The sequence below is a fragment of the Schistocerca gregaria genome, chromosome 5 (assembly GCF_023897955.1).
Source record: "Schistocerca gregaria isolate iqSchGreg1 chromosome 5, iqSchGreg1.2, whole genome shotgun sequence".
In the NCBI taxonomy this organism is placed as follows: Eukaryota; Metazoa; Arthropoda; class Insecta; order Orthoptera; family Acrididae; genus Schistocerca; species Schistocerca gregaria.
This window is the reverse complement of record NC_064924.1, coordinates 459,109,803-459,137,569: the sequence shown is the minus strand read 5'-3', so window position 1 is coordinate 459,137,569 and position 27,767 is coordinate 459,109,803. Positions and strand designations below refer to the sequence as shown.

The window sequence follows — 27,767 nt, the reverse complement described above, 5'->3', positions numbered from 1 at the left end:
TGCGCCATTCCATCTTTCAAGTGATCCTCTGATGGCACTAAGTGAGCTGTGCACGTCGATGCTGTTGTGTGAATGAAAGATGGGCTAGAGATGTGTGTGCCCATACTCCTGCTGCTAATAATCTGCTCATAACACTTCACACTGACACATTTGGAACCACAGGTCCTCTTATCTGTGCTGTACGATCTTCCACTCCTGTCCTTACAATACGACGATCCTGGTGGGTGTCTTTGCTGCGTGGACACCCAGACTATGGGTGTCAGAATTTTCACGTGATCCCTGACACTAGCATCATTGCACAACAGATGCAACATGACCAGCTTGTGTGGCAGTTCTCTGAAAGGATCATTTCATGACTTGGAAGGCTACAATTTGTCCCCTTCAAACTAACTCCGGTGGCTGTAGGAAGCACGAGTGCAGCTCCGTGGTGTGGTTGCCTGCTTGCTTTACATGTTTACACTACATTGAGCTTCTGGCTGTGAGTATTCCCTGTTAAAGGATAGACACAGATGACTCTCTGGCAGCTATGCCACTATGCTATCTGTTGATGGACAATATTGCAACCATTATCATTATGTCTACTATCCCCCAGGTGGCATATGCTGTCATCAGATCAAAATCGACACCATCTTTCCAGATGAACTATTTTTTTTTCTGGCAGTGTATACTGAATGTAACTCTTATTCTGAGATGCATCCTAACTAAAAGTATATTATCATGGAATGCCAAGTCATGTGTCATGCAGTGACCAAAAAACCATAGCAAAATTAAGAATAATAAATCTTAAAACATTCTCCTGTTCTCTACATTGAATCATATCAAGAACATGCCTACAAAAATGATTCAAAATGAAAATAAAAGCAATATTAAAACAATTTGCATAGCACTGCAATGAAAAAGAACTATATTCAGATTTGTGGAGTCTTTTTTTATTTTATTTTATTTTATTTATTTATTTTTTTGTATTATTATGAAGTCTGATTCAGATAAACTAGTAAATAACCAAAACAGTGAGGAATGCATCAACATGCAGCAAACAACAGTGGCTTATCTTCTTCCTGGAGAGTATCAATATGCAACAAACATTTTAACAGTCTTCATATACTTCCACAGTATTTCAATAATTAAGAGTCTCAGTTTAGATTCAAACACTGAAATTTGTGGTACTATACTAACACTTCTGCCACATTTGATTAGCCATTAATGTTCATATTCTAGTAGTTATCGGCTTATGTAATACATTATGAAAGTGAAAAATATATACACTTGTATAAGCTACAATTATGTTAAACTAATCTTACAGTCAACATAAACAATTACTACATACAGGATGCTTGATGAACTTCTTCAGATTGCATGGATCAACTGGTAGTCTCAACATGAAAATAGTTTGGGATTATTTAGTTTTTTGTTCATGGTGGACTGTGAACAAATACGATTAAGTGTTGGCGTAGGAAGATCATAGTACAGGCCAGCATTTATGCTGCCACAAATAATGATGGAGCGCATAAATCAACATAAACTTTATTAGCCCACATAAGTGAATGCTACTTCCTTGGACCAAGACCCAGATTGCACCATTCTTTCTCTGCCAAGTCCAAAGATCATCCTCTTATCAAGGCAGAGGGTCTCTGGAGATGAGTTGAAATTTTTTGTCCCATAGAAAGGCCCCAACAGGAGTGCGCAGCACTGTGGGCTGCTGTGCTGACGTGTGCAGCTGGCGCAGATGCGCTTGACTGGCAGTATTGTGGCTGGCATGTGAGTGGGCATGGCTGGGTCACTTCTCGAGTGGTTGGCTTAACTGATGCATTAGTGTACATATGATACAGCACAAGGTGCTACAGTGGATTTTGTGGGTGGCTGTAGCATGACCTGGATGGCAAAACTGGGGCTGATGGTGATGGTAGATCAGCAGGAGATCAGTCACTGAGAGACAACTCTGCTGTGTGTGGTAGGAAGCTGCAGTATGCTTTGGTTGCCAGAAGTGTCAACCGAGGTGTCATCCTCGGGATGCAATGTATGCTGAGTGTCTTGCAGGACCCAAGCGGGCTTGAGATGGGAGAGGGAGACTGTCATGGACTTGACGCAAAGCAAATAACAAATCTCTGTGGCCAGTATTGGAGTACCCAACATGGGCCAGTGTATGGCAGCTACAGGGCTGCCCAAACCGTGTCATCCCTCATCGTGACGAATTCACATGGAAAGAGCTCTTTATGTATGAATACCTTGGTGGTGTATGGGGAGCCAGAGGTGGCAAGTACACCTTCTGATTAGTGCACAGCTGCACTGCAAGAGAGCTGGTAGTTCTTGTTGAAGGCCATCTGTAGAAGTTTGTGGAAAGTCAGATGGTAGGACTAGTGGTTCCTCATACACCACCTCTGCTAGGGAGGCATATAATTCTTCTTTTTATGAGGATCAAATGCTGAGGAGGATCCAGGGCAACTCTTCAGTCCACAAACCTGTATGGCACATTAGGATCAGCTTCAAGATCACTTCTATAAGGCTGTTGCTCTGTGGGTGACAAGCTGTTATCTGTGTGTGAGTAATCCCACAGAGCCAGCATAGGGTGTTGAATAGACCCAACTTGAACTGGGGGCCCTGATCAGTGGTAGCCAGCCTGGGTACACCAAACCAAGCAATCCAGCTTTCCATGAAGATGTATGCAATCAATTCGACAGTGCTGTAATGCAGGAGAGTTTCTTCAACCTGAGATGTTCTATCGATGATCAAAAGTTGGTAACAGAATTCTTCAGAACCCGAGAGTGGTCCATTGATGTCCAAGTGGATGTCACAGAATCTTTTCTTGGGGTCTAGGAACTATCTGAGTTATGGTTGGGTATGGTAATTAATTTCTGAACACTGGCATGCAAGGCAACTCCACATCCAGTGATAGCAGTCGTATTAAACATTGGGCCACACAAGCCTATCTGTCACTAATCATACCAACATTTTTAGGTCTGGGTGGATACGGTTATATAGTCTGCAAACATTTCTTGATGCACGGTGAATGGAACTATGGGCCATGGTCTGTCTTGAGAAACATCTCAGATTTGGGACAGAAAATTGGTGATGATGTTATATGCACTGTGAATGTGACACACATCAGTAGTACACTGCATGATGAGGTCTAACTATCTGTAATGCTCTGTGGGCAGTAGTTGACATATCCAGGTTGCAAACAACAGCCCACCACTTCACCATAAATGGTTTAATGGAATGCCTATAATGTCAACATGCCACACATTCAACTGCTGGACAAAAACGTTACCTATTGTCTTTCTTGTTTTGTTACCTATTGTTGTGCTTGTTTTCCAAACTGCTCTCAAATCTGACCTCACTGTGCTGATCACTGAATTTGTCTATTGATAAACCCAAGTGTAGTGTTTCAGTTGCCTACAGAATATTCCTCATACATGAAACAATTCTACTGAAGTGTTGAACTTTTTTCAGTTGTTGCTGTGTGAGACCCAAAAGCAATGTCCAGCTACATCAAAGGATTATGATATAATAGAGTCTTTCATCTTCCATGACAGGTGAGCAAGTTTCTGTTCACCATGGTGCCAATGGAAGGCTGTCTCAGCCACTATATCATGGCACATTTAAGGTAATTACACACTGTGAAAAAACTTTTGATAATGATGTACTTAGACCTCCCATCATAATCTACACTCACAAGCTAAAGCAAGCGTTCACAGCAACAGAACCTGTGTCACACTACAAGGTAGAGAGTGAGCAAAAGGTTCGCCTAAAAGAGGACTTCCAAAGGTGTTACACATTACTATGGTTGGTCAAATAACACTTCAAAGTGACAGAGATACATGACACCATTTTTAACAGTCACCAAGTCTCTGCAAAAAAACAGTCAGACCATCCTATCTCAGTTCCTTGACACAGAAATCCATTCCTCAGTCCTGGAGCCATTTGGGAAGTGCTGTGTGAAGGTCCTCATCATTGTAAAACATCATTTACCACCAGGCATTCTTTCAGCTTGCTGTGGCTCCACAAAGGTGAAAACCTACATCTACATATATACTCTGCAAACCACTGTGGGATGCATGGCAGAGGGTATGTCCCGTTGTACCAGATATTAGGTTTCTTTCTGTTCCAATCACATATGGAGTGTGGGAAGAACAATTGTTTGAATGCCTCTGGGCATGCAGTAATTATTCTAATCTTATACTCATGATTCCTGTGTGAGGGATATGTACAGGGTTGTAGTGTATTCCTAGAGTAATCATTTAAAGCAGGTTCTTGAAACTTTGGTAATAGATTTTTTCAGGATAGTTCACACCTGCCTTCAAGAGTCCTCCAATTCAGTTCCTTCAGTACCTCTATGACACTCTCCCATGGATTAAACAGTCCTGTGACATGTTTCCCTGGGGCACACCCAAAGTTACTTCTATGTTTGATGATGACTCTCCATCTAAGATAACATGCTGTGTCCTCCCTACCAAGAAGTCCTCAATGCAGTCACAAATTTCACTTGACACATCATATGATTGTTCTTTTGACAATACCCCTAGGTTTGGTACTGAGTCAAATGCTTTTTGGAAATCCAGAAATACTGCATCTACCTGACTGCCATGATCCAAAGCATTCAACATGTCATGTGAGAAAAGTGCGAAATGATCAATGTTTTTGAAATCCATGCTGGTCAGAATATGTTTTAAGATTCTACAACAAATCAATGTCAAAGATGCTGGATGGTAGTTTTGGGGATCACTTCTACTACCCTCCTTGCAGGTGGGTATGAGCTGTGCTTTTTTCCAAGAAGTGGGCATGGTTTTTTGTTCGAGGGATCTATGATAGATTATAGTTAGGAGAGGGGATTATTCAGCTACAAATTCAGTATAGAACCTGACAGGGATTCATCAAGGCCTGGAGATTTGTTCAATTTTAATGATTTCAGCTGTTTCTCAACACCACTGACACTAACACCTATTTCATTCATCTTTTCAGTGGTACAAGGATTGAATTGGGGCAATTCTTTTGGGTTTTCCTTTTCAAAGGAACATTTGGAAACTGAGTTAAGCATTTCAGCTTTTGCTTTTCTACCCTCAATTTCAGTTCTTGTCTCATTCGCTAGGAACAGGACCGTAACTTTGGTGCCACAAACAGTATTTACAAACGATCAGAATTTCTTTGGGTTCTGTGAAACATCACTTGATAATATTCTGCTATGGTAGTCATTGGAGGAATCACACATTGCTCTCTTGACAGCCAAATGTGTTTCATTCAGCATCTCTCTATCAATAGTCTTATGCTTTGCTTTACACCAATTTTCATAGCGCATAAAATACAGTGTCAGGTCAAGTTCGCATCCACAACCTGTTTAAGCAACTTCCTGCAATACTCAACCCCCTTACCTTTATTGCCAAAAGACATGAAACACAGCATGGTTTCGTGTGCCACACCATAATTACAGAATGAAAAGATGCTTTAGTGACATCCAGCTGGCATCTTATGATCCAGTCACATGCCACACAACAGAGTACTGTAAGCAGGTTGCCACTCTGTCAAGGCACCTGTAGCTCATCTGCAGTCCATTGTGCCTATGACAGCCGCTGCACTATCCAGGGACACAACACCTACCAGATATAGTGCTGCTGTTCCTTACACTAGCTCACACCCAAGAGCCTTATGGGACACTACATTGCAGCTTGTCAGTCGTGCAGGTTCTGGTCTCGACCTCGACATCAACACTCGACATCTTGATATCGATACTCGACATTGGATGTTCCATGAGTTATTTGTCAGAACACAGTTAATGTCAGTTGGAACATGAGGTACTGCCACAGTCACATATACAGATCTTGCCTAAGGTAGCATTTCATTTACCATGGTTGTCTGTTTACTCACCTTGTACCTTCAAGAACTGTTATTGTGCTAGTGACAAACTTTCATCAGATCAAGATTATCTTTAGTTGTATTCATTCTCAAACCATTTCAGTTGCTATCTGGAGCCAAATGTTATTGTGTACTCTGTTTTAGTAACAAATTTCTATTGTTCTTGGTTACCTGGGAACATTTCTCTTCTTGTAGCATGCATCACCCACAACAGGATACTAAAGTAGTGAAGGGGGTAAACATTTCTTTTTTCTGGTATATTTGGTTAGCTTTCAGGACCTTGTTCCGAAAGTTTTGTGCTCAACCAGGTATTTTCACTCTTCATTCATTTAACCCCCACACAGTATTTTCATAGTTCTGTTTTACATTCTGGCATTCATCAGTTGTTGTTTGTTCTCATATGTTTACTTGGCATCCATGCCTTTGTGGGTGTGCACTTTTGTTTTTCCTCTCTAGCATTCCATGATTCTACATCTATTTCTTACTTGTTTTATATTGTTTCTTCTCACACTACCTCAGATTCATTCCTCTTCTTCTCTTCTTCTTCTTTTTCCACATTTCACTGCGACTGCCTGGTTTTCTTGCTCCCTATCAATATCAGACCTTGTTTCATTATTCTTTCATTGTCGCACTTAACCATCTGCCATACCACTATCGCTCCTATAGCTTTTCCAGTTACAAGGTCAACAGTTAACAATTGGGCTCTCTGACCTGGAGCATTGCTCGTTTGATCCAGATATGTTTGGTGGTGATACCTCCCATGTGCTGCAGACAGGACAGCACAAGTTCTGCATCACACACTACACTTGCTGCACACCACCGAGCTTCTTTGGCAGCTTCTCACCCGTCGCAATCTCCCCTGCCCGGGACTCATCTCATCTGACTCTAGATTTTGAGAGTGTCTCAGATTCATGGCCTGCCTTCCTTGCTGCACTGGCCCACTTCTTTCAGGTTTCTGTTCATCCTCAATTTTCTCTCCTAGCAGCCTCCAGCCCCACTGCATCTGGCACACTCGCCATGAGTGCTGCCTCCTCTGACCCAGCCTCAGCATCCACAGCCCACTGGCTCCAGCACCTCAGGCTCTGCTAGTTCCTGCAAGCCAGGCTCTTCCAGCTCCTGCATTATGGGACCTTGCAGCTCCTGCGCCACTGTCCCTGAACGCTCCTGGGCTACGAGCCCTGCTGGCACCCCTGCACCACAGGCCCCAGCAGCACCCACTGCAGTGCTGCCTAATCCAGCACTGTTCACTTTGGTGCTACCTGCTCCAGCCCTTTCCCCTTTCCCTCAGAAGCCTCCCCTTTGGATGCCTCCTGCTGTGGAGCCACCAGCTCCAGTGCATCCAGCTTCAGTGCACCCCCCCCCCCCCCCCCCCCCCGCCTCCTCTCCACTGGACCCAGCCTCTCCACAGCCAGCCCAGTCAACGACCTTCTACATCAAGCTCTCTCTTGTACTTCCTGTCACCTCGGCATCCACTAACTCTGCAGACTCCCCTTCTCCATCCGATGGTGGCATCGCTCATCTCTTTTGCACTTCCACTGACCCAAGCCTGTCACCTCCTGACATACCTCACGTCATGCCATCTTTCTTTCTGTCTGTTGCTGATCCTCCACACTTGCATCCAGTGCCCTCCTTCACTTCCTCCCATTTTATTTTGGGTCTTACCTGCCTCATGTTCACGCCTCCTTCCCCAACAGGCAGCCACGGCTGGCGTTCCTCACAAGGGTGGATCAAGACCCCAGCCTGCTGCTACCACTGGTGACGATAAGTCTGTGACTTTTTCTAGCATTCTGCTAGCACTGTTGTGCCTGGGCCTGGCTACTGCTATGGCCTCTCAAGTCCGTGTTGCCCGGTCGGTCCCATTGGCACCCACACATTCTGGCGGCCACCACTGATTCGAGTAGCTGTCTCCCATCAGCTGCCAGCATGCTGCCACCATCCTCCCAGTCAGCCAGCTTTAGCATCCTACAGCATGCCTTGCAGTCTACAGGCCAGGCACCTTTTGTGGCTTGTTCCAACACTGGTGGCACCCTTGGTGCCATTCATGGTACCTATTCAGGTCCCTGCATGCTACCAGCCTGCAAACTGGTGGCCTGTATGCTGCCAGCCTGCATGGCACAGGCCCACACAGCACATACCTATGGCTCACTTGCCATACACCACCAACAGAGCCTCCGTGATATTTCCACATGCCACCTTTGTGCTATCACCTCCTCAGTCCAGTGGTGGCATTTCTTCATCCACTGCTGCTCCTGCTGAACACACCTTGTCGCATACACATGTGAGGTCCTTCATTCTGTCATCCTTTCTGCCTGTTACTGATGTCCCACCCACATCCTTGGGGACCTGCTTCTTTCCCCAGGCTTGTTCTCTTCAGAGTCTTTGTCACACATGACTCTTGCAATTTTTGCCTCCAACAGATCCTTTTCAGTGCATGATGTACCTACTCCAGTGCTCTGGTGTACTCTGCTCCACCCTGGTTCCTGGGCTCGGGCATCTCCAGTCATGATCATTTACTGTATGCCCCATGGTCTGCTTCTCTCTGCAGAGTGTCTGCCCTCTATCTTCGGAGCACCATCTCAGGGCCCTTAGATCAACTTCCCTGGCCCTCATTTTCTAGAAGTTTTGCATTGAGCCTGGCCATGACAGGTCACACTGCCTTCTGTGATTCAGTCACTTTTCTCAACAGTGACCTTGCCTGATTCCAGTTTATTCTCAGGTCCACTTCTCTAAAATGGCTTCACCATCTTCTCTGTTGTGAAGTGGAATGCCACATCCTTGGCTGCCTTCTACAGCACAGTGACTGTCTATGTAGCAAGAAGACTCCTCCATTTCCTTCATCAGGAAAAGGAATTTGACATCTGGCTGGCAACTTATCATCCAGCTGCACACCACACAACAGAGTGCTGGGGGTTGCCATCTTGTTGAGATGCCTACTACTCAACTGCAGCCCAAACTGCCTAAGATAGCTGCTTCAGTACCTGCGGGCAACAGATCTGCTGTATACTGTGTTGCTCTTGCTGGTAGCAGCTTGTCTCCATATGAGCCATGTGATACTACACAACTTCCTCATACTCCTTGCCGGGAAGCCTTACACAATGTCACCTAGCAGCTTGTCAGCCAGTGCAAGTTCCAGTCACAACCCTGACATCAAAACTGGACATCTGAGGTTCCACAAGTTATTCATCAGAGCATAGTACAAGCCCACAAAAACAGATCTTGTCTATGACAGTGTCTCCTTTACTGTGAGAGATTGTCTACTCGCCTTGTACCTTCAAGAACTGTTACTGTGTTACTGACAAACTTTCATCAGATCAGGGTCATCTTTCAGTTGCATTCATTCCGAAATCATTTTTATTCCTATCCATAACCAAATGTTATTGTATACTCTCTGTGTTAGTAATCAAGTTCTATTGTTATTGGCTACCTGGGCAAATTTCTTGACAAGCTACAAGCTTGCATCACCCACAACAGGATACAAAAGTACATAGAACTGGACACTCTGCCACTTGGTTGCCACTTTGTTATCAATTTCTGAACATTACTCTGAGTGGGAAGACTGGAGTGTGGAATTTTTTCATTATATTTTCATAAACGTTCTTGAATTGAACCACTATGGATGAAACGTCAACTATAAATGCTTATTCATCCACAGAATACAGCATACTTTCATTGAATAACTTACACAATGATGAAATGATATTCACACAACTTGAAAGAAACAATTGGAACTGTGACAGTTAACCAGTGCTTCATGTGAATGGAAGGTTGGTTGAGTGGCAAACAATAAAATTATAGTATGTTGGTTATGTAGTAGGTCAACTTTTATTTTAGACGTATTGTAACTCACACTACAGGTGTCGAGAAAACAAAATAAGTAAATTCTTTAGCACACAAGTCTTACAATTCTTGGAATAAACTTCTTTTCAAGAAATGTGGAATAATCAAGGAAAATATTTGTATCCGTTAAACTTGCCTTGAAAAATCCTGTTCAAACTGGTATTTGGTAGAAGGCAATAAGGAATGTAAGAGGCAGATTATTATGAATGTTATATACTCATGTTCAGAAAAAAACAGAACACCTTGAACTATTAGAGAAAGGATATCCATATTCACAGGACATGTACATTAGTATGTTCTGCAGAAATGATTAGCATTTGTACCACATCGGCCCGCAGGTTTGATGTCAACATCGACAGTGCAGTACAACACCACCTACTGGTCAAATGTGTCTGTGGCTCTCGTTGTCACTATAAACCCAAAAAATGGATCAGTGTCACCTATTCAGGATGTCTCAAAGACGTGTGCATGAATTGTACCATCAAATCAGTGAGCTTGAAAGAGGGTGCATTACTGGTATGAGAAAATGTGATGCATCCATCCAGGAAATTGCATCTTATGTGAGACAAAGTGTTTTGTCAGTGCAGAGGATGTGTGCACAATGGTTCACGGAAGGCCGTAGAATGTGACAAGATGAGTCAGGTCACACCACCCACAATGCCTTTCGAGAAAATTGAAATTTCATCCAAATGGCATTGTAGGTCAGAAACACATCTTCCTCAGTTCTGGTGCAACAGTGGAACACTATAACACGCTGCATACAATTGGTGATAGTCCATCGCAGTTTATTATGGCATGGATTGCATGGACATTGTCCACTTCCCCACCTACCTTCGACAAATGTGCAGAAATGTGCTAGACAGCAATTGTGTATGGAACGAATTCACTTGGGACAGGAATGGCATCAGATAGTGTTTTCAGACAAATCTAGTTTCTTTTGTTTGAAAATGACGTCCGCATTTTAGTTTGCCGCAGACAGTTGGAGTGGCATCACAGCAACTGCATTTGCACAAGACATACAGTGCCAGCTCAAGACCTTATGGTGTGGGGTGCTATTGGGTACAACTACAAATCAAAGTCAGTGTGTGTCCAGAACACTTTGACTAGTCTGAACGAGAATGACATCCTGTGAACCATAGCAATAACCTTCCTGCACAACACCCCAGACGCTATTTTTCAGTAAGATAATGCACAGCCATATGTTGCTGCATGAAAATGATCCTTCTGGATGTCACAGGATGACAAGCTTTTGCCCTGGCCCGCCAGATCTCCAGAGTAATCACCAGTCAAAAACAATAGGGTATGCCAACCACCACAGACGAACTTTGGAACCAGGTGAATGCAGCATGGATGGCTATACCAAAGCACACCATCTGCACCTTACATGCATCAATGCCATCACATTGTACCATTATTATGGCATCTTCCTGTTCCATAACTTATGGAATGCAGAGCCCATGGCAGACCCTGTACCTTCTATGTTCTGAAGTGACTGAAATGCTAATGATTTCTATGGAACATACAAATGTAAATGTCCTGAAAATATGAACGTCCTATCTTTAGTCATTAAAGGTGTTCTGTTTTTTCTGAACATGAGTGGTGGTCAGAAGGAGTTTGTAAGGCTTTTAAGGGCACTATAGGGGAGGGTGTACTTAGAAATAATTCTTAAGAGAAAAATTTATATGTTTGCATTGTTTCTAAGTTATTTAGCATTGAAATTAACAAATTAACCTACTTAGGTTGTCGTGTGTGCACATTCAAGCTGCTTGCCAGAGAAAGTGTTGCGAAACTTTTTCTTTGTTTGCTTTCCTCAGACTGAACTAATGTCACTTTTGCTCACCTAGCTTAAATTTAGAATTATGAAAATGTTTCATTTTAACCGATAAAGAGCATTTGAACAGGAAGTAACTCACAGATCTACAGATGTCTGTGCATTACCACATTTTAGTGGACGCCAGTGCTTAAATTTGTGATTGGGTAACTTCAGTGCCAAATAACTTGAAAACACCAAAACATATAGATTTTTCTTTCTTTCTTTTTTTCCTTTCACCTTGAACATCCTCATAAGCTTTTGAGATTTTTTCTGACCAAAAAACGGTAGTATGTGCAGAGACATAAATATCAGATAAACAGTTTGTGTGTTTAGGAGAACACTTCTTATTGTCCCTGTTTCTATAACTTTTCTGCTGTGAATTTAGTATACAAACATATATTCTTTTCTAATGGTCACACTGCTTATCAAGAGAATGATGTTTGTCATTGCTTACCTTCTATTATCTTCCCATATCTTTACTCTCCAATCAGCACTACATGAAGCAAAAATATCTGGACAATATTTATTGAAATCTATTTTATACACTGCCATATGATGCGCTTCATATGTTGCCAAGAATAGGGAAGAGTATGCAGTACTGCATTTGTAAATTTGCCCATCTTCACTGCCAACCAAAAAAATTAAAGGCTCCTTTGGATGAAAAGCTATTGCAGTACCACATCCTGAAACATATAAATCATTGGAACATCTTAAATGACAAAAACAATTGTATAATATTAAAGACAAAGTGAAGAAACTCACATGAAAAAAGATATTAGCAAAATTAAGTACAACTAGAAAACTGAAAAACTTCCAGCTACCAGATGGCAGGCCTGTACATTCATATTTATGTCCATACTTTGTAAACCACTCAGAATTGCATGGCAGAGGGTACTTCCCATTGTACCAGTTATTATGGCATCTTCCTGTTCCATAACTTATGGAATGCAGGAAGAATGATAATTTCAGCACCACTGTGCATGCTGTAATTAGTCTAATCTTGTCTTCATGGTCCCTACTACAGGAGTAAAACATAGAGAACTGGAGTATATCCCTCAATTAATTTTTTAAAGCTGGTTCTTGAAACTTTGTAAGTAGGATTTCTTAGGATAGTTTGTGTTTGTGTTCACACATTTGCCAGTTCAATTTCTTCAGTACATCTGTGCCCTCACTCCTATGGATCAAACAAACCTGTGACCATTTGTGCTTCTCTTCCCTGCATAAGTTCAACACAGTTCTGTTAGTGCTATTTAGTATGAGTCCCACATGCATGAGTAGTACTTTAGTGTGGGTCATATCAGTGATTTGTAACTAATCTTACACTAACTGCATTTCCTTTGTATTCTACTAATGGACAAAGGCTAGCATCTGCTTTACCTGTAACTGAGCTTATGTGACTGTTCCATTTCATATCCCTACAAACTGTTACATCTCTTTGTTTGTATGACTTCACTGATTTCAGTTCTAATTTACTGATGTAGTAATCGTAGGATACAAATTTTTTTAGTTTTGTGAAGTGCACAATTTTACATTTCTGAATATTTAAGGCAAACTGCAAATCTTTGCACCACTTTGAAATGTAATCATGATCCAAGCGAATAATTTTGCAGTTTCTTACAGAGAGTACTTCATTATCAAAATCCACTCACAAACTTTGCTTGATTTACTATAAAATCTACTTTTCATAATAAGTGTAGGTGTAGTGTTGAGTCAAACTATTTTTGGAAAACAAGAAATACTGTGTCTACCTGACTGCCTTCAGCCATGGCTTTCAAGATTTCTTGTGAGAAAAGTGCATATTGGACTACACATGATAGATGTTTTCAGGATCCAGCAAGGGTCCCACCATACTTCCCTGGGATGCACCCTAAGTTACTTCTACATTTCATGATGACTCTCCATCCAAGATAGCACACTGTGCCCTCCCTACCAAAAAGTCCTCGATGCAGTCACAAATTTCACTTGACACCCTGTATGATTGTTCTTTTGAAATAAGCATAGGTGTGTTAGTGAGTCAAATGCTTTTCAGAAATCAGGAAATACTGCATTTACACTGTTGCCATGACCCAAAGCTTTCAGTACATCATGTGAGAAAATTGTGAGTTGGGTTTCACATGATCGATGTTTTTGAAATCCATGCTGGTTGGCATTGATAAGGTCATTCTGTGCAAGATACCTCCCTATGTTTGAGCTCAGAGTAAGTTGTAAGATTCTACAACAAATTGATGTCAAGGATATTGGATAGCAGTTTTGTGGATCACTTCTACTACCCTTCTTGTAGATGCATGTGACCTGTGCTGTCTTCCAACTACTAATCACAGTTTTTTGTTTGTAGGATCTACAGCAGACTGCAGTTTAAACATGGGGTCATTTAGCCACAAATTTGATACAGCATATGATAGGGATACAATCGGACCCTGAGCTTTGTTAGATTCTAGTGATTACAGTTGTTTCTCAACAACTCTGGCACTAATATTTACTAATGTATAGGAATTAGCAGGAAAGTTAATCAGGCCTGGGGCAAATTGAGACACACTGGGATAGGACATGAGGAAAATCAGCAGTGAAATGGAAGCGACCACTGATATACGAAAACTTCAGAAAGTAGAAGTTATAAAATGGTCAGCTGACAAGTTATGAGACAATAAACAAATATACTGGAGCTATAAGTGTAAATATGATGAAATTAAGCAAGGCAGAGAAAACAGAAAGAGGAAGAAAATCATGGATCAGAAGTTTAAGGATAAAAATGACATAAGATGACTCACAGAATGGAAAAGAAAATCAAAAAATATGATATAAGGAAATATAAATATGGTAATGAGCAGTCCTTGGTGATATATAAATAATGGCAGGAGGAAAGATAACAGCTCACCACACAGCTCAGGCACAGAGTTGATAGGTACATAAATAAGATGGAAAAAGTTTCTAAATTTTCAGATGAACTCTTCTTCAGAGCTAACAAAGTACACATATACACACTTGAATACATATAAGTACAAGAAAGACTTGTTTGAAAGCTTATCAATGTTTTTACTCATTTTTGAATGTGCCTATCGACCAGCTATACAGTGACTTGTTATTTTTACTCCTTCCGTTACTTTAAAAAAACATTATGAATGAGTTGGAGAATGATGGTTAAAATAAGAGATGTGAGTAATAAAATGTTGTGAAAAGAAAGTCAGCCTGTTGGTTGCAAAAATTAAATATTTTCTTTGGAGAAAGTTTTTACCTTCATCATGTTTAGATACTGGTTTGACAGGAAGGATTAAAATTCCAGAATGAGATTTTCACTCTGCAGCCGAGTGTGCGCAAATATTAAACTTCCTGGCAGATTAAAACTGTGTGCCGGACCAAGACTTGAACCCAGGACCTTTGCCTTTCGCAGGCAAGTGCTCTAACAACTGAGCTACCCAAGCACGGCTCACACCCTGTCCTCACAGTTTTACTTCTGCCAGTATCTCGTCTCCTACCTTTCAAACTTTGCAGAAGCTCTCCTGCGAACCATGCAGAACTAACACTCCTGAAAGAAAGGATATGGGGAGACATGGCTTAGCCACAGACTTGGGGATGTTTCCAGATGAGATCTCACACACCGCTGCAGAGTGAAATTCTCATTCTGGAAACATCCCCCAGGCTGTGGCTAAGCCTTGTCTCCCCATATCCTTTCTTTCAGGATTGCTAGTTCTGCATGGTTCACAGGAAAGCTTCTGCAAAGTTTGAAAAGTAGGAGACGAGATACTGGCAGAAGTAAAGTTGTGAGGACAGGGCGTGAGTCGTGCTTGGGTAGCTCAGTTGGTAGCTCCTGAAAGAAAGGATATGGGGAGACATGGCTTAGCCACAGACTTGGGGATGTTTCCAGATGAGATCTCACACACCGCTGCAGAGTGAAATTCTCATTCTGGAAACATCCCCCAGGCTGTGGCTAAGCCTTGTCTCCCCATATCCTTTCTTTCAGGATTGCTAGTTCTGCATGGTTCACAGGAAAGCTTCTGCAAAGTTTGAAAGGTAGGAGACGAGATACTGGCAGAAGTAAAGTTGTGAGGACAGGGCGTGAGTCGTGCTTGGGTAGCTCAGTTGGTAGAGCACTTGCCCGCGAAAGGCAAAGGTCCCGAGTTCGAGTCTCAGTCCGGCACACAGTTTTAATCTGCGAGGAAGTTTCAGGGTTAAAATTCTTAGCACATTCTGTGGTTTCCATCTGTTCCCATCCATATATACTTACTGCACAGCGATCATGATGCTGACACTAAGTGCTGAGAGGTAACTACATGGAGACTGTTATCACAAAGGTCACCACACAAAAGTCTTTTTAATTAATTTTTTTCTTATTTCATGGACAAAACTGTACCACTAATGGCGACAGAAATATAGTGGTGGAACTGGCATAGCAAAAGCTTTGCACTGGTGTTAATGTTGATTATATATGATAATGACAAAGAAATGAGATCTAACCTAGACGGTGCAAAGCATTTGGAAGATGACATAAACCTACTGTGGCTAGTGTGAGGAGAGTAGAGCATAGATTGTGGTTAATTTCAGGGTAAAACATGTGAAACACTTACCACTAATCAAACAGTTATTGACTTCATTTCAGACCAGCCTAGTACATTCCACAGGAGATTTAACACTTTCTTATCATAAGGTGATTCATAATATTTTTCTGTGCCTGCGATGGTACTACCATGTAACTGTGACTTGTATGGTGGCTTACTTATGGCAAGTGAAGGCAGTGGTGAGTCTGGTTGCGTAGCAAATCAGTATATGTGTTGGTAAAAAATTTTAATACTGTATGAAAGGGAATTACATAGAGAAAGTATGACAACTGTTTGGTAAAGATATTAAAATGAAAATAAATATGGAGCTAGTCATCAGTAAGATGGAAGTCAACACTAAGGAAGATGACTAAGGATCAAGGAAAACTTATCAGTAAAAACAGATTTTTATATTTTGAAAAATTATCATCTTCTCTGGGGGAAATCATCATTAGTGCATTGTAACCACGGGAGGAGTTAATAGTTCATGGACTTCATTGATGAGGGCTACATGAATAAAAGAGGGGAATGAGGAGGTTCTTTGTAGTTTCCATGTCATAAATTTAATGTGTTTACCCTCTAAAGATATATCTGTAATTAGGTATACTAAAATTATAAAGCTGAGAAGGAATGGTGTCCATATGTTGCCTTTTGGTTTGGCATTTGCTGGTGAAGTTAAAGATGATGGCCTAAGTGAAAGTACCTACAGTTTCATCACAAAAAATTGTGAATTGGGCAACGAAAAAGCAAGTGTGAACAAAATGTACAGATGAAATTGTGGTGTCACCGCCAGACACCACACTTGCTAGGTGGTAGCCTTTAAATCAGCCGTGGTCCGTTACTATATGTCGGACCTGCGTGTTGCCACTATCAGTGATTGCAGACCGAGCGCCGCCACACGGCAGGTCTACAGAGACTTCCTAGCACTCGCCCCACTTGTACAGCCAACTTCACTAGTGATGGTTTACTGACTTCTACGCTCTCATTTGCCGAGACGATAGTTAGCATAGCCTTCAGCTACGTTATTTGCTATGACCTAGCAAGGCGCCAGTATCCGTACTATTGATATTGTGAATTATGTACCATAAAGAGCAACATTCTCCATTAATGGATTAAAGTTAAGTATTCCACCAGCTACGTTTGTTTTTCTCAATTCTAATTCCCTTGTCATGTTCCAGACCTCACGCCAGACTGCGTGAGATAAAACGCGTGCATTTCAGCCTCCTTTAGTTATATGGGTTGGCTCTCCTGCCAACCACAAAATTGGCGACGAGAGTAAAAGTGTTCTTATCGATATTGCCCTGTTTTACTTGTGTAATGGCTTCGCCACAATCTCCAGATATACTGTCCGAATTTTATCGCCTACAGAATCAGCAGACGCAGGCCTTACTGGATGCCCTTGGACAGCTCGTCCAGGGTCAACGTGCGATGCAAAACGATGTGGCAGCAGCCGCTTCACCACTAACACAGCCACAACACGCTGTTGCACCCACTTTTCGACCTTTTGATGCTGCACTGGAAAGCTGGACAGAGTGGTCACGCCAATTTGGATTCCATCTCGCCACCTACAGAATTCAAGGTAACGAGCGGCAGCCATTTTTGTTGTCTTCCGTTGGCGTGAATATGTACCGTGTGATATTCAAATTATTTCCCTGACGTGACGTAGCAACTCTGTCCTACGAAGAAATTTTGTCTGCATTAGATGCATATATCAAAGAATCAGCCAAATGGTATACCTTCTTTCGTACAAAACGTATGGCAGGTCAGATTAATCAGGAGTGGGTTGCAACCTTACAAGGCCTTACTAGGGATTGTGCTTTTGAGTGTCAATGTGGACTCCCTTACTCAGATGCTATGGTACGTGATGCAATTGCACAGAATGTTTCTGATGTTCGTATAAGGGAACAGATTTTGAAACTAGTAAATCCCTCCCTTCAACAAGTGGTGGACATATTGGATCGGCAGGACACACTTGACTTTGCTCAGGAATGATTTGAAACTTCGCCAGCAGTGTGTCAGGTTAACTGGCCCACCGGGCGAGCTGCACGGAGCGGTAAACAGCCCTCGCGCCCGGCTGCGCCGCTGCCGCCGGGCTCTTAGCCACGTGTGCCGCATCAGCAAGCAAATGCAGTGATCAAATCATGGCTGATGTGTGCTACTAAACATTCGCATGAGAATTGCCCATCACGCCAAGCTATTTGCTTTTATTGTAACAAAAAAGAACATGTTCAGAGTGTTTGCCAGAAAAAGATTCGATCGGCAGCTCAAACCTGTTCCAGGCACTTTGCTTCACGCTGGAATCGGAATAGAACCAAGGATACTCAGGCTCGCGAAACTTTGCCCATGGAAATTAAAGTAGTTCATTCCACTCCGTCCAGTGCCACACTCTCTAACAGTGACTGTGTTCGTCCCAAAAATAGTGTGCGTCGACATTGCTGGAACTCTTGTGAAGTCTATAACTAAAAACTATAAAGCACATTTGGAACTGAAAGTACACGCGCAACCGAAATTTTTCAGAGCGCGCAATGTTCCCCACGCATTGCGTGATGAGGTCGCAAAAACATTACACGACTTGGAATCACAAGGTGTAAATGAACGTGTGCAGGCTTCTCTCTGAGCATCACCCTTAGTAATTTTGCCAAAACCTTCTGGAAAATTGAGACTTTGTGTGGGCTTCAAGGCAACAGTGATACCACAACTAGTGATTGCAACTTTTCCTTTGTCTTTTTGACAAATTGTGCCCAGGTAAATATTTTTCAAAGTTGGACCTAGCAGATGCATACTTGCAAATACCGGTGGACGAAGAATCCCAGCGCGTTTTCGTGGTTAACACGCATCTTGGTTTGTATCGATTCAAACGACTGCCATTCGGGTGTGCATCCACCACTGCATTGTTTCAGCAATATCTACAAACTGTTTCTGCGTTGGTCCCTCCTGCAGCAAATTATCTGGACGATATTGTGATCTCAGGAAAGACGGAAGAAGAACATTTGGCCAATCTCAGAACATTATTTCAGGTCTTACGACAAAATGGTCTTCGTTTGCGGAAGGACAAATGTGTGTTTTTTGCTCGGGACTTGCCATACTTGGGACATGTGCTCAATGCCCAAGGCATACATCCCAGTCCAACGCACCTCCGTGCCATACAAGACTTGCCGTCGCCACAGAATTTGAAGCAGCTACAGAGTGTGCTGGGAAAAATAAATTATTACCATCGCTATGTGCCGCATGCCTCTTCCATTTCAGCTCCGCTTCATCGCTTACGCCGTAAAGGTGTCCCGTTCGTCTGGACGACGCAATGTGAATGCGCCTTTCGCCAGTTGCAATCGGCGTTGCTTTCCAATACTTCCCTTACGCCATTCGATCCCCAGAAGCCCTTTTGTTAATGGTGGATGCATCGGATTTCGGGATCGGAGATGTGCTTGCGCACAAAGATGAATCGCACGATCGCCCTAATGCCTTTGCATCCAAATTGCTCTCATCTGCTAAAAGAAATTATTCACAGATCGAGAAAGAAGCATTGGCTCTCGTATTTGATGTTATGAATTTTCATGATTTCTTGTATGGTCGTCACTTTACCATATTCACAAACCACAAACCTTTGACATCGCTGTTTCATCCGACCAAGCCTGTACCTCCACGTACAGTGCAGAAATTCATTCGCCGGTCTATTTTCCTCTCGCAGTACCGCTACGATATCTTGTATCGGTCCACTGCTAAGCACGGAAACGCCGACACGTTGTCCCGCTTGCCTGTTGCTGAGGATAGGGCATTCGATTCCTCCGAACTTGCTTACTTGTTCATTGATGCGGAAACCGATGACGTGGTCGAATCGTTTCCAATTAATTTTCGTCATGTAGCTGCAGCCACAGCTGCTGACCCTGTCCTTCCTCCCGTTCTGCGTTTTGTTGCTACACAATGGCCCTCGTCAAAGTCACGGATCGGGGACCCGTTGGTTCGCCAAGTTTTTGCTCACAAGGAGAGACTTTGTATGACGTGGTGTTTTGCTGTTGCGTTCTGATAATGATCAGTCCAGGGCCGTGGTACCACGTTTGTTACAGTCCTCTGTCTTACAGCTTCTCTACCAAGGACATTGGGGTATAGTGAGAACGAAACAACTTGCTTGTCAGCACTGTACTTGGTTCGGAATCGATGCCGCGATTACAAATATTTGCTCTTCTTGCATGGTATGTGCCGAACAACAATCAGCACAGAAATTCTTTGCATGGCCAAAAGCCACTTCCATTGGCAACGCTTACATATCGATTTTGCTGGTCTATTCTGGAATGCTCGATGGTTGGTTGTGGTAGATTCATTTAGTAATTTTCCTTTTGTTGTCCGGATGTCTTCCACGACGTCATCTGCCACCATCCAAGCGTTATCTGGTATCTTTTGCATTGAAGGTCTTCCACAGACTATTGTTTCCGACAATGGCCCGTAATTCATGTCCGCAGAATTTCAGTCATTCTGCATGGCCAATGGTATTCAACATCTGACTTCCGCACCGTGTTCGCACACAGTCAAACGGTGCCGCTGAATGATTGGTCAGGACTTTCAAGTCACAGATGTTGAAATTGAAAGAGTCGCATTCTCCAGAGGACGCGTTATTGCTCTTTTTGTCCTCGTATCAATCTCAGCCCTGAGATGGTCGCTCGCCGGCTGAGTTGCTCCATGGAGTTGCTCCACGGTCGCCCTCATCGAACCTTGATGTCTTTGCTACATCCGCCGTATCAGATTCCTGTGCAGCGGCAGACACCTGCTTTTGCTCCAGGTGACGTTGTCTACTATCGCCACTACCAAGGTTAGCGGCGTTGGCTCAAAGGGCGCAGTCTTCGCTGCCTCGGCAGCGCTATGTTTCTGGTTTTGGGGGCCTCTGGTGAGGTGTGTCGGCATCTCAATCAGCTGTGCCTCTGTTGTCGTATGGGATCTGACGCTCGCCGTCTGCTTTCAGTGACAGTGCCGTCCGGTGGCTCCCCGAGGACCCATCTACTGGTTCGCCTCAGCCCCAGGTGTTACCGACGCTGCCTACCATTTGGCTCCATGGCGACGCACCGCCACCGCCGACGCCTGTTCTCTCGCCGGCGACGCCCGCAGTGGACGCGTCACTGCAACCGCCGGGTGCCTGCCTGGGTCACGTGAGGCCAATCGCTTCCTGTGACCAGTTGTCCTCTGACATGGAACTCTTGCCCGCTCCGGATCATATGTCGTCTTCGCCCGTCGGGTGCCCTGGCCCGATGGAGGTCGACCCTTTGGTCCCTCCTGTCTCTCTACGGGCGCATACACCGCATGTTGGAGTGCACCCTGGAGCAGGTTTTCAGGCGTTTCCTAGCTCCCCGCGGTCCGAATGGCAGGGTGCGGGCGGCACAGCCTCGCCTGTTGTTAGGCTCCCCACCTCGTCACATACGTCAACATGGGGTTCTCCCCACGGTGGGCGGAAGCCTTATACCACAACAGTACGCCGATTTGCGGGGGAGGAATGTGGTGTCACCGCCAGACACCACACTTGCTAGGTGGTAGCCTTTAAATCGGCCGCGGTCTATTAGTATACGTCGGACCCGCGTGTCGCCACTACCAGTGATTGCAGACCGAGCGCCGCCACACGGCAGGTCTACAGAGACTTCCTAGCACTTGCCGCCCCAGTTGTACAGCCGACTTTGCTAGCGATGGTTCACTGACTTATACGGTCTCATTTGCCGAGACGATAGTTAGCATAGCCTTCAGCTACTTTACTTGCTATGACCTAGCAAGGCGCCAGTATCCGTACTATTGATATTGTGAATTATGTACCATAAAGAGCAATGTTCTCCATTAATGGATTAAAGTTAAGTATTCCACCAGCTACGTTTGTTTTTCTCAATTCTAATTCCCTTGTCATGTTCCAGACCTCACGCCAGACTGCGTGAGATAAAACGCGTGCATTTCGGCCTCCTTTAGTTATATGGGTTGGCTCTCCTGCCAACCACAACAGAAATCACAAAGCTTAAAGAATGTATTTCAAGTCTGTGATTAGTTATTGGTGAATTAAGAACGAGTATCTCAAAACTTCAGAACGATAAACTTGATCTTCTGTCCAAGCAAAACTCGACAAATCTTCCTCAATTTAGTTCAAACAACTCCAAAACAAAAAGGCCGTATAAAAACAGCAGACATAAAGTGATAACTACTGAAGACTGTTCAATATTGGGAAATTTAGTGAATGTCAACAGATCTTGAACACTTTCTAATATGAACTATGCAAAAGCTGTGAACAATGTGATACCATGTGACAAGATTGAAGATGGTGCAAACAAGACAAGATAGGAGCATATTCCACCATGAGAAAACAACCAACATAACGGGAATGTGAACAAGATATGTCTACCGACTTTCAGAATTCTTCAGATTTCTTGCTGGCACAAAAAATGATGTGGAAAATGTGACTCAAGATGACACTGTTACCTGTACTATATGCTAAGTAACAGTAATTAGGCTAAGTAACAGTAATCCCGCAAAAAGTATGCCTACATATAAAATTGACATCTACATTGATAGTAAAGGCTGAGGAATAGCCTCTGCATTGCGAAGTATATATAAACACAGTATCAACAGCAAGATAAAACCAGGAGAAGATCTCAAGGCAGCAACAACAGTCAGTCACAAAAAAACTGAATTAAAAAGTAATGATTTTTCTGTCTTTCTTGTGGGTACTAATGACACAACAAAAAATGAGGCAAAAGATCTCATAACAACCCTTAAATGGAGGCTGCACCAATTTAGAAATATGAAAGTGGCCATATTTTCTATATCCTATTGTCATGACATATGCAATTGGTCCTGTGTGAATAAGAAAGGGGAAAAACAAATAAAGCAATCCAAAATCTATGCTGGGACTTTAAAAATGCAACATACATTGACTTTAAGATCCTTAAACCTGCATTACATTGCACAAACATGTCTTCTACTTGTAATGATACATGTCTAGACAATATTATTGTAATTTACGTAGAGAAATAAGTGAATACGCTGGCTATTGGAGTTTTTGCAGATCATAATCCTTTGCTTTTAACAGTTTATTACAAACATCCAACTTATTACAATAAATCTAAAGTGGCATGGATGAGAGGTCAGAGAGAGAGGAGCACATTATGTTGTTTACTGACAAATTAAATAACATGAATACAAACTGGGACTCTACTTATTGGTGTCAAACAGGAAAATCTGGAGTTGAAAATTGTTTCGATAATCTCTTTAAAAAATACAGAGACTTATGATATTCTTGTTCCCTACTAATAAAAGTTAGTTCCCCAGGTAGACCTAATCATAAAAACACAAAAATCAACTGGTTTACAAAAGAGTTGGCAGAAATTAGAGAACACATGCTGGTATTGTATAGAATGCACAAAAATGAGGCTAATCGAGGGGAGGAGGAGAGGAGTAGGTCCTACAATGAACACCTTACGAGTAAAAAGTGTACACGGAAGGTGCTCCAAATAAGTGCAGAGCAGCATGGGAAGTTATTAGGCATGATAATTCTTCCAGCCAAGTATGTCAAACTCGGCTTGATCCATGATATCTGAATGACTAGTTTGTCACGTCAGTCAGGCAACTAGAATATATTATTAAGACCTCAGATACTTCCGCAAGGGATCTATTCAGTCCCCAGCTGCCTTAAGAACCTTTCTTTCACTGGGAAAAAATCACACCTGATCAGGCCTGTAAAACCGTTCCCAAATCATCCAGTTCCAAAAATATGGACTGCTTATGGATGTTCAATCATGCTGTTATCGGAAAAGTTCACTTGATAAGTGAGCCACTAAGTTTAATTTTTAATAAATGTTTAGAGTATGGAGTTTTCTGGATTCACTTGAAACCTCAAATGTCATCCCCATATACAAAAAGGCTGATAAACTACTCCTCCAGAATTACTGACCAGTTTCTATGGTGCCAATACTCTCAAAAATATTTGAACCACTCATGTACATTCAATTAAATAATTACTTTGAAAAACATGCTCCTTCATGCAACAGTCAATATAGATTTCAGCCAGGTAAAAATACCACTGCAGCTGTTATTGAAATTGTTGACCAAACATTAACTGCTTTCAAAGCTGAGAAGATAGTGTTACTTGTATTATGTGATTTAAGTAAAGCTTTCGACTGCATGGCTTTTAACATATTCCTAACCAAACTGGAGTATTATGGTCTACAGAAATCCACCTTAGCAGTAATTGCTTCCTACCTGACCAACAGAAGACAGTTACTCTCAATTACACATAGACATTCCCCTCTAGTAGAAATTGGCACAGGCATACCACAGGGCTCGGGTCCTTGGCCCCTTATTTTTCACTGCGGCTATCAATGACTTGCCCCATTGTGTATCACATTCTGTAACCTCCATATAACGGATATGCTGAGCCACAATAGGCACAATAAAAACATTCTCACAATCATAGCTTTCGGCCATTAAGGCCTTTGTCAGCAGTAGACACACACACACACACACACACACACACACACACACACACACACACAAACAAACAAACATGCAAGCACAACTTGCACACACATCTGCAGTCTCATAGAACTGAAAGTACACTGCAGGCAACAGCACCATTGCATGATGGGAATGTCAACTGGGTGGGGATAAGGATGAGGCTTGGGTGGGGAGGGGGAGGGATAGTATGATGGGAATGGCGGTCAGTGAAGTGTTACAGTTTAGACGGAGGGTAGGAGAGAAGGTGCAGAGGGGCAAGAGAGTAGGTAGTGGAAAGGAGAGAAATAAAACTAAAAATAAAAGAAATTAAAAGACTGGGTGTGGCGTTGAAATGATGGCTGTATAGTGCTGGAATGGGACAGGGAGGGGGCTGGATGGGCGAGGACAGTGATTAATGAAGGTTGAGGTAAGGAGGGTTACAGGAACGTAGGATATATTGCAGGGAAAGTTCACACCTGCGCAATTCAGAAAAGCTGGTGTTGGTGGGAAGGATCCATATGGCACAGACTGTGAAGCAGTCATTGCGATGAGGGGTATCATGTTTGGCTGCTTGTTCAGCTACAGGGTGGTCCACTTGTTTTTTGGGGATAGTTTATCGGTGGCCATGCATGCGGACAGACAGCGTGTCATGCCTATATAGAATGCAGCACAATGGTTGCAGCTAAACCTGCAGTTCACATGACTGGTTTCTCAGGTAGCCTTGCCTTTGATGTGATAGGTAATGTTAGTGACCGGATTGGAGTAGGTGCTAGGAAAATGTATGGGACAGGTCTTTCATCTAGATCTCTTACAGGGGTATGAGTCATGAGGTAAGGGATTGGGAGCATGGGTTGTGTAAGGATGGATGAGTATATTGTGTAGATTTGGTAGACGGCAGAATACCATGGTAGGAGGGGTGGGTAGGATAGTGGGTAGGACATTTCTCATTTCAGGACACGAAGAGAGGTAATCGAAGCCCTGGTGGAGAATTTAATTCAGTTGCTCCAGTCCCATATGGTACTGAATTACGAGGGGAATGCTCCTCTGTGGCTGGATTGTGGGACTTTGAGAGGTGGTGAGAGACTGGAAAGATAAGGCACACAAGATTTGTTTTTGTACAAGGATGGGAGGATAATTACGGTCAGTGAAGGCTTCAGTGAGACCCTCGGTATATTTAGAGAGGGACTGCTCATTACTGCAGATGCGACAACCACAGGTGGCTAGGCTGTACGGAAGGGATTTCTTGGTATGAAATGGGTAGCAGCTGTCAAAGTGGAGGTATTGCTGGTGGTTAGTAGGTTTGATATGGACAGAGGTACTGATGTAGACGTCTCTGAGGGGGAGGTCAACATCAAGAAAGGTGGCTCGTTGGGCTGAGTAGGACCAGGTGAAGCAAATGGGGGAGAAGTTGTTAATGTTCTGGAGGAATGTGAATAAGGTGTCCTCACCTTCAATCCAGATAGCAAACATGTTATCAATGAATCTGAACCAGGTGAGGGGTTTAGGATTCTGAGTTTTTAGAAAGGATTCCTCTAGATGGCCCATGAATAGGTTAGCATAGGATGGTGCCATGTGGGTGCCCATAGCCATACCATGGATTTGTTTGTAGGTAATGCCTTCAAGGGAGAAGTAATTGTGGGTGAGGATATATTTGGTCATGGAGACTACGAAGGAGATTGTTGGTTTGGAATCCATAGGGTGTCTGGAAAGGTAGTGTTTGATAGCAGTAAGGCCATGGGCATTAGGAATGTTAGTGTACAGGGAGGTGGCATCAATAGTGATGAGCAGGGCACCGTGTGGTGAAGGGAGAGGAACTGTGGAGAGTTGGTCGAGGAAATGGTTGGTATCTTTTATATACGAGAATAGGTTCCGGGTAATAGGTTAAAGGTGTTGTTCTATGAGAGCAGAGAGTATCTCAGCAGGGGCACAGTAACTGGCCACAATGGGGCATCCTGGGTGGTTGGATTTATGGACTTTAGGAAGCATGTAGCAGGTGGGAGTGTGGGGAGTGGTAGGGGTAAGTAGAGAGATGGACTCTGAGGAGAGGTTCTGGGGTAGGCCTAAGGATTTGAGTAGTGACTGGAGATCCTGCTGGATTGCTGGAATGGGATCACTGTGGCATGGTTTGTAGGTGGAAGTATCTGACAGCTGACATAGTCCTTCTGCCATGTAATCCTTGCGATTCAAAACTATGGTGGTGGAGCCTTTGTCTGCAGATAGGACTATAAGCTTGGGATTAGTTTTTTTGATGGTGGACTGTGGTTCTTTCTGCGGATGTAAGGTTAGTAGTCCCACAGAAATATCAGTAATCTCCAAAGGCCTCACCTTTTGCCCCACTCCAAAATTCAACCATGCAGGACCAGTTAAAGACCTTCTCTCCTTCTCCTGGTTCCTACAGTGGAAACACTTTTTTGCCACTAACCTGAGCAATCAGACTCAACCAAAGACCAACATTGAACCTTGCCTAACTCAGTTCATTCCTCCATCCAACCATGATCTACCCCGACTGCCTCCAAACCACAACCTGTTAACTTTCCAGAATGTCTTATCATCAAACCTTGCTTCACCATTATTCCTCAAATCCCTCAACAAGCATACTAACCTTACATCTGCAGAAAGAACCACAGTCCACCATCTAAAAACTGATCTCGAACTTATAATTCTACCTGCAGACAAAGGCTCCACCACCGTAGTTTTGAACCGCAAGGATTACATGGCAAAAGGACTACGTCAGCTGTCAGATATTTCCACCTACAAACCATACCACAGTGATCCCATTCCAGCAATCCAGCAGGATCTCCAGTCACTACTCAAATCCTTAGGCCCTTCCCAGAATCTCTCCCCAGAGTCCATCTCTCTACTTACCCCTACCACTCCCCACACTCCCACCTGCTACTTGCTTCCTAAAGTCCATAAACCTAACCACCCAGGATGCCCCATTGTGGCTGGTTACTGTGCCCCCACTGAGAGAATCTCGGCTCTCATAGAACAACACCTTCAACCTATTACCCGGAACCTATTCTCGTATATAAAAGATACCAACCATTTCCTCGAAAAACTCTCCACAGTTCCTCTCCCTTTACCACACTGTACCCTGCTCGTCACTATTGATGCCACCTCTCTGTACACTAACATTCCTAATGCCCATGGCCTTACTGCTATCAAACACTACCTTTCCAGACGCCCAATGGATTCCAAACCAACAATCTCCTTCGTAGTCTCCATGACCAAATATATCCTCACCCACAATTACTTCTACCTTGAAGGCATTACCTACAAACAAATCC

The 27,767-nt window shown here is 43.2% G+C and overlaps 1 protein-coding gene across 2 annotated transcripts in view; it reads right to left on the bottom strand.

The window, feature by feature from the left end:
- LOC126273102 (dynein intermediate chain 2, ciliary) overlaps positions 1–27,767 on the bottom strand; it is a 305,511-nt gene that overhangs the window by 28,587 nt on the left and 249,157 nt on the right. For both annotated transcript variants that reach the window (XM_049976536.1, XM_049976535.1), the window contains one exon: positions 11,952–12,180. In XM_049976536.1, the coding sequence (XP_049832493.1) occupies positions 11,952–12,180 (229 nt within the window). The remainder of the gene's footprint in view (positions 1–11,951; positions 12,181–27,767) is intronic.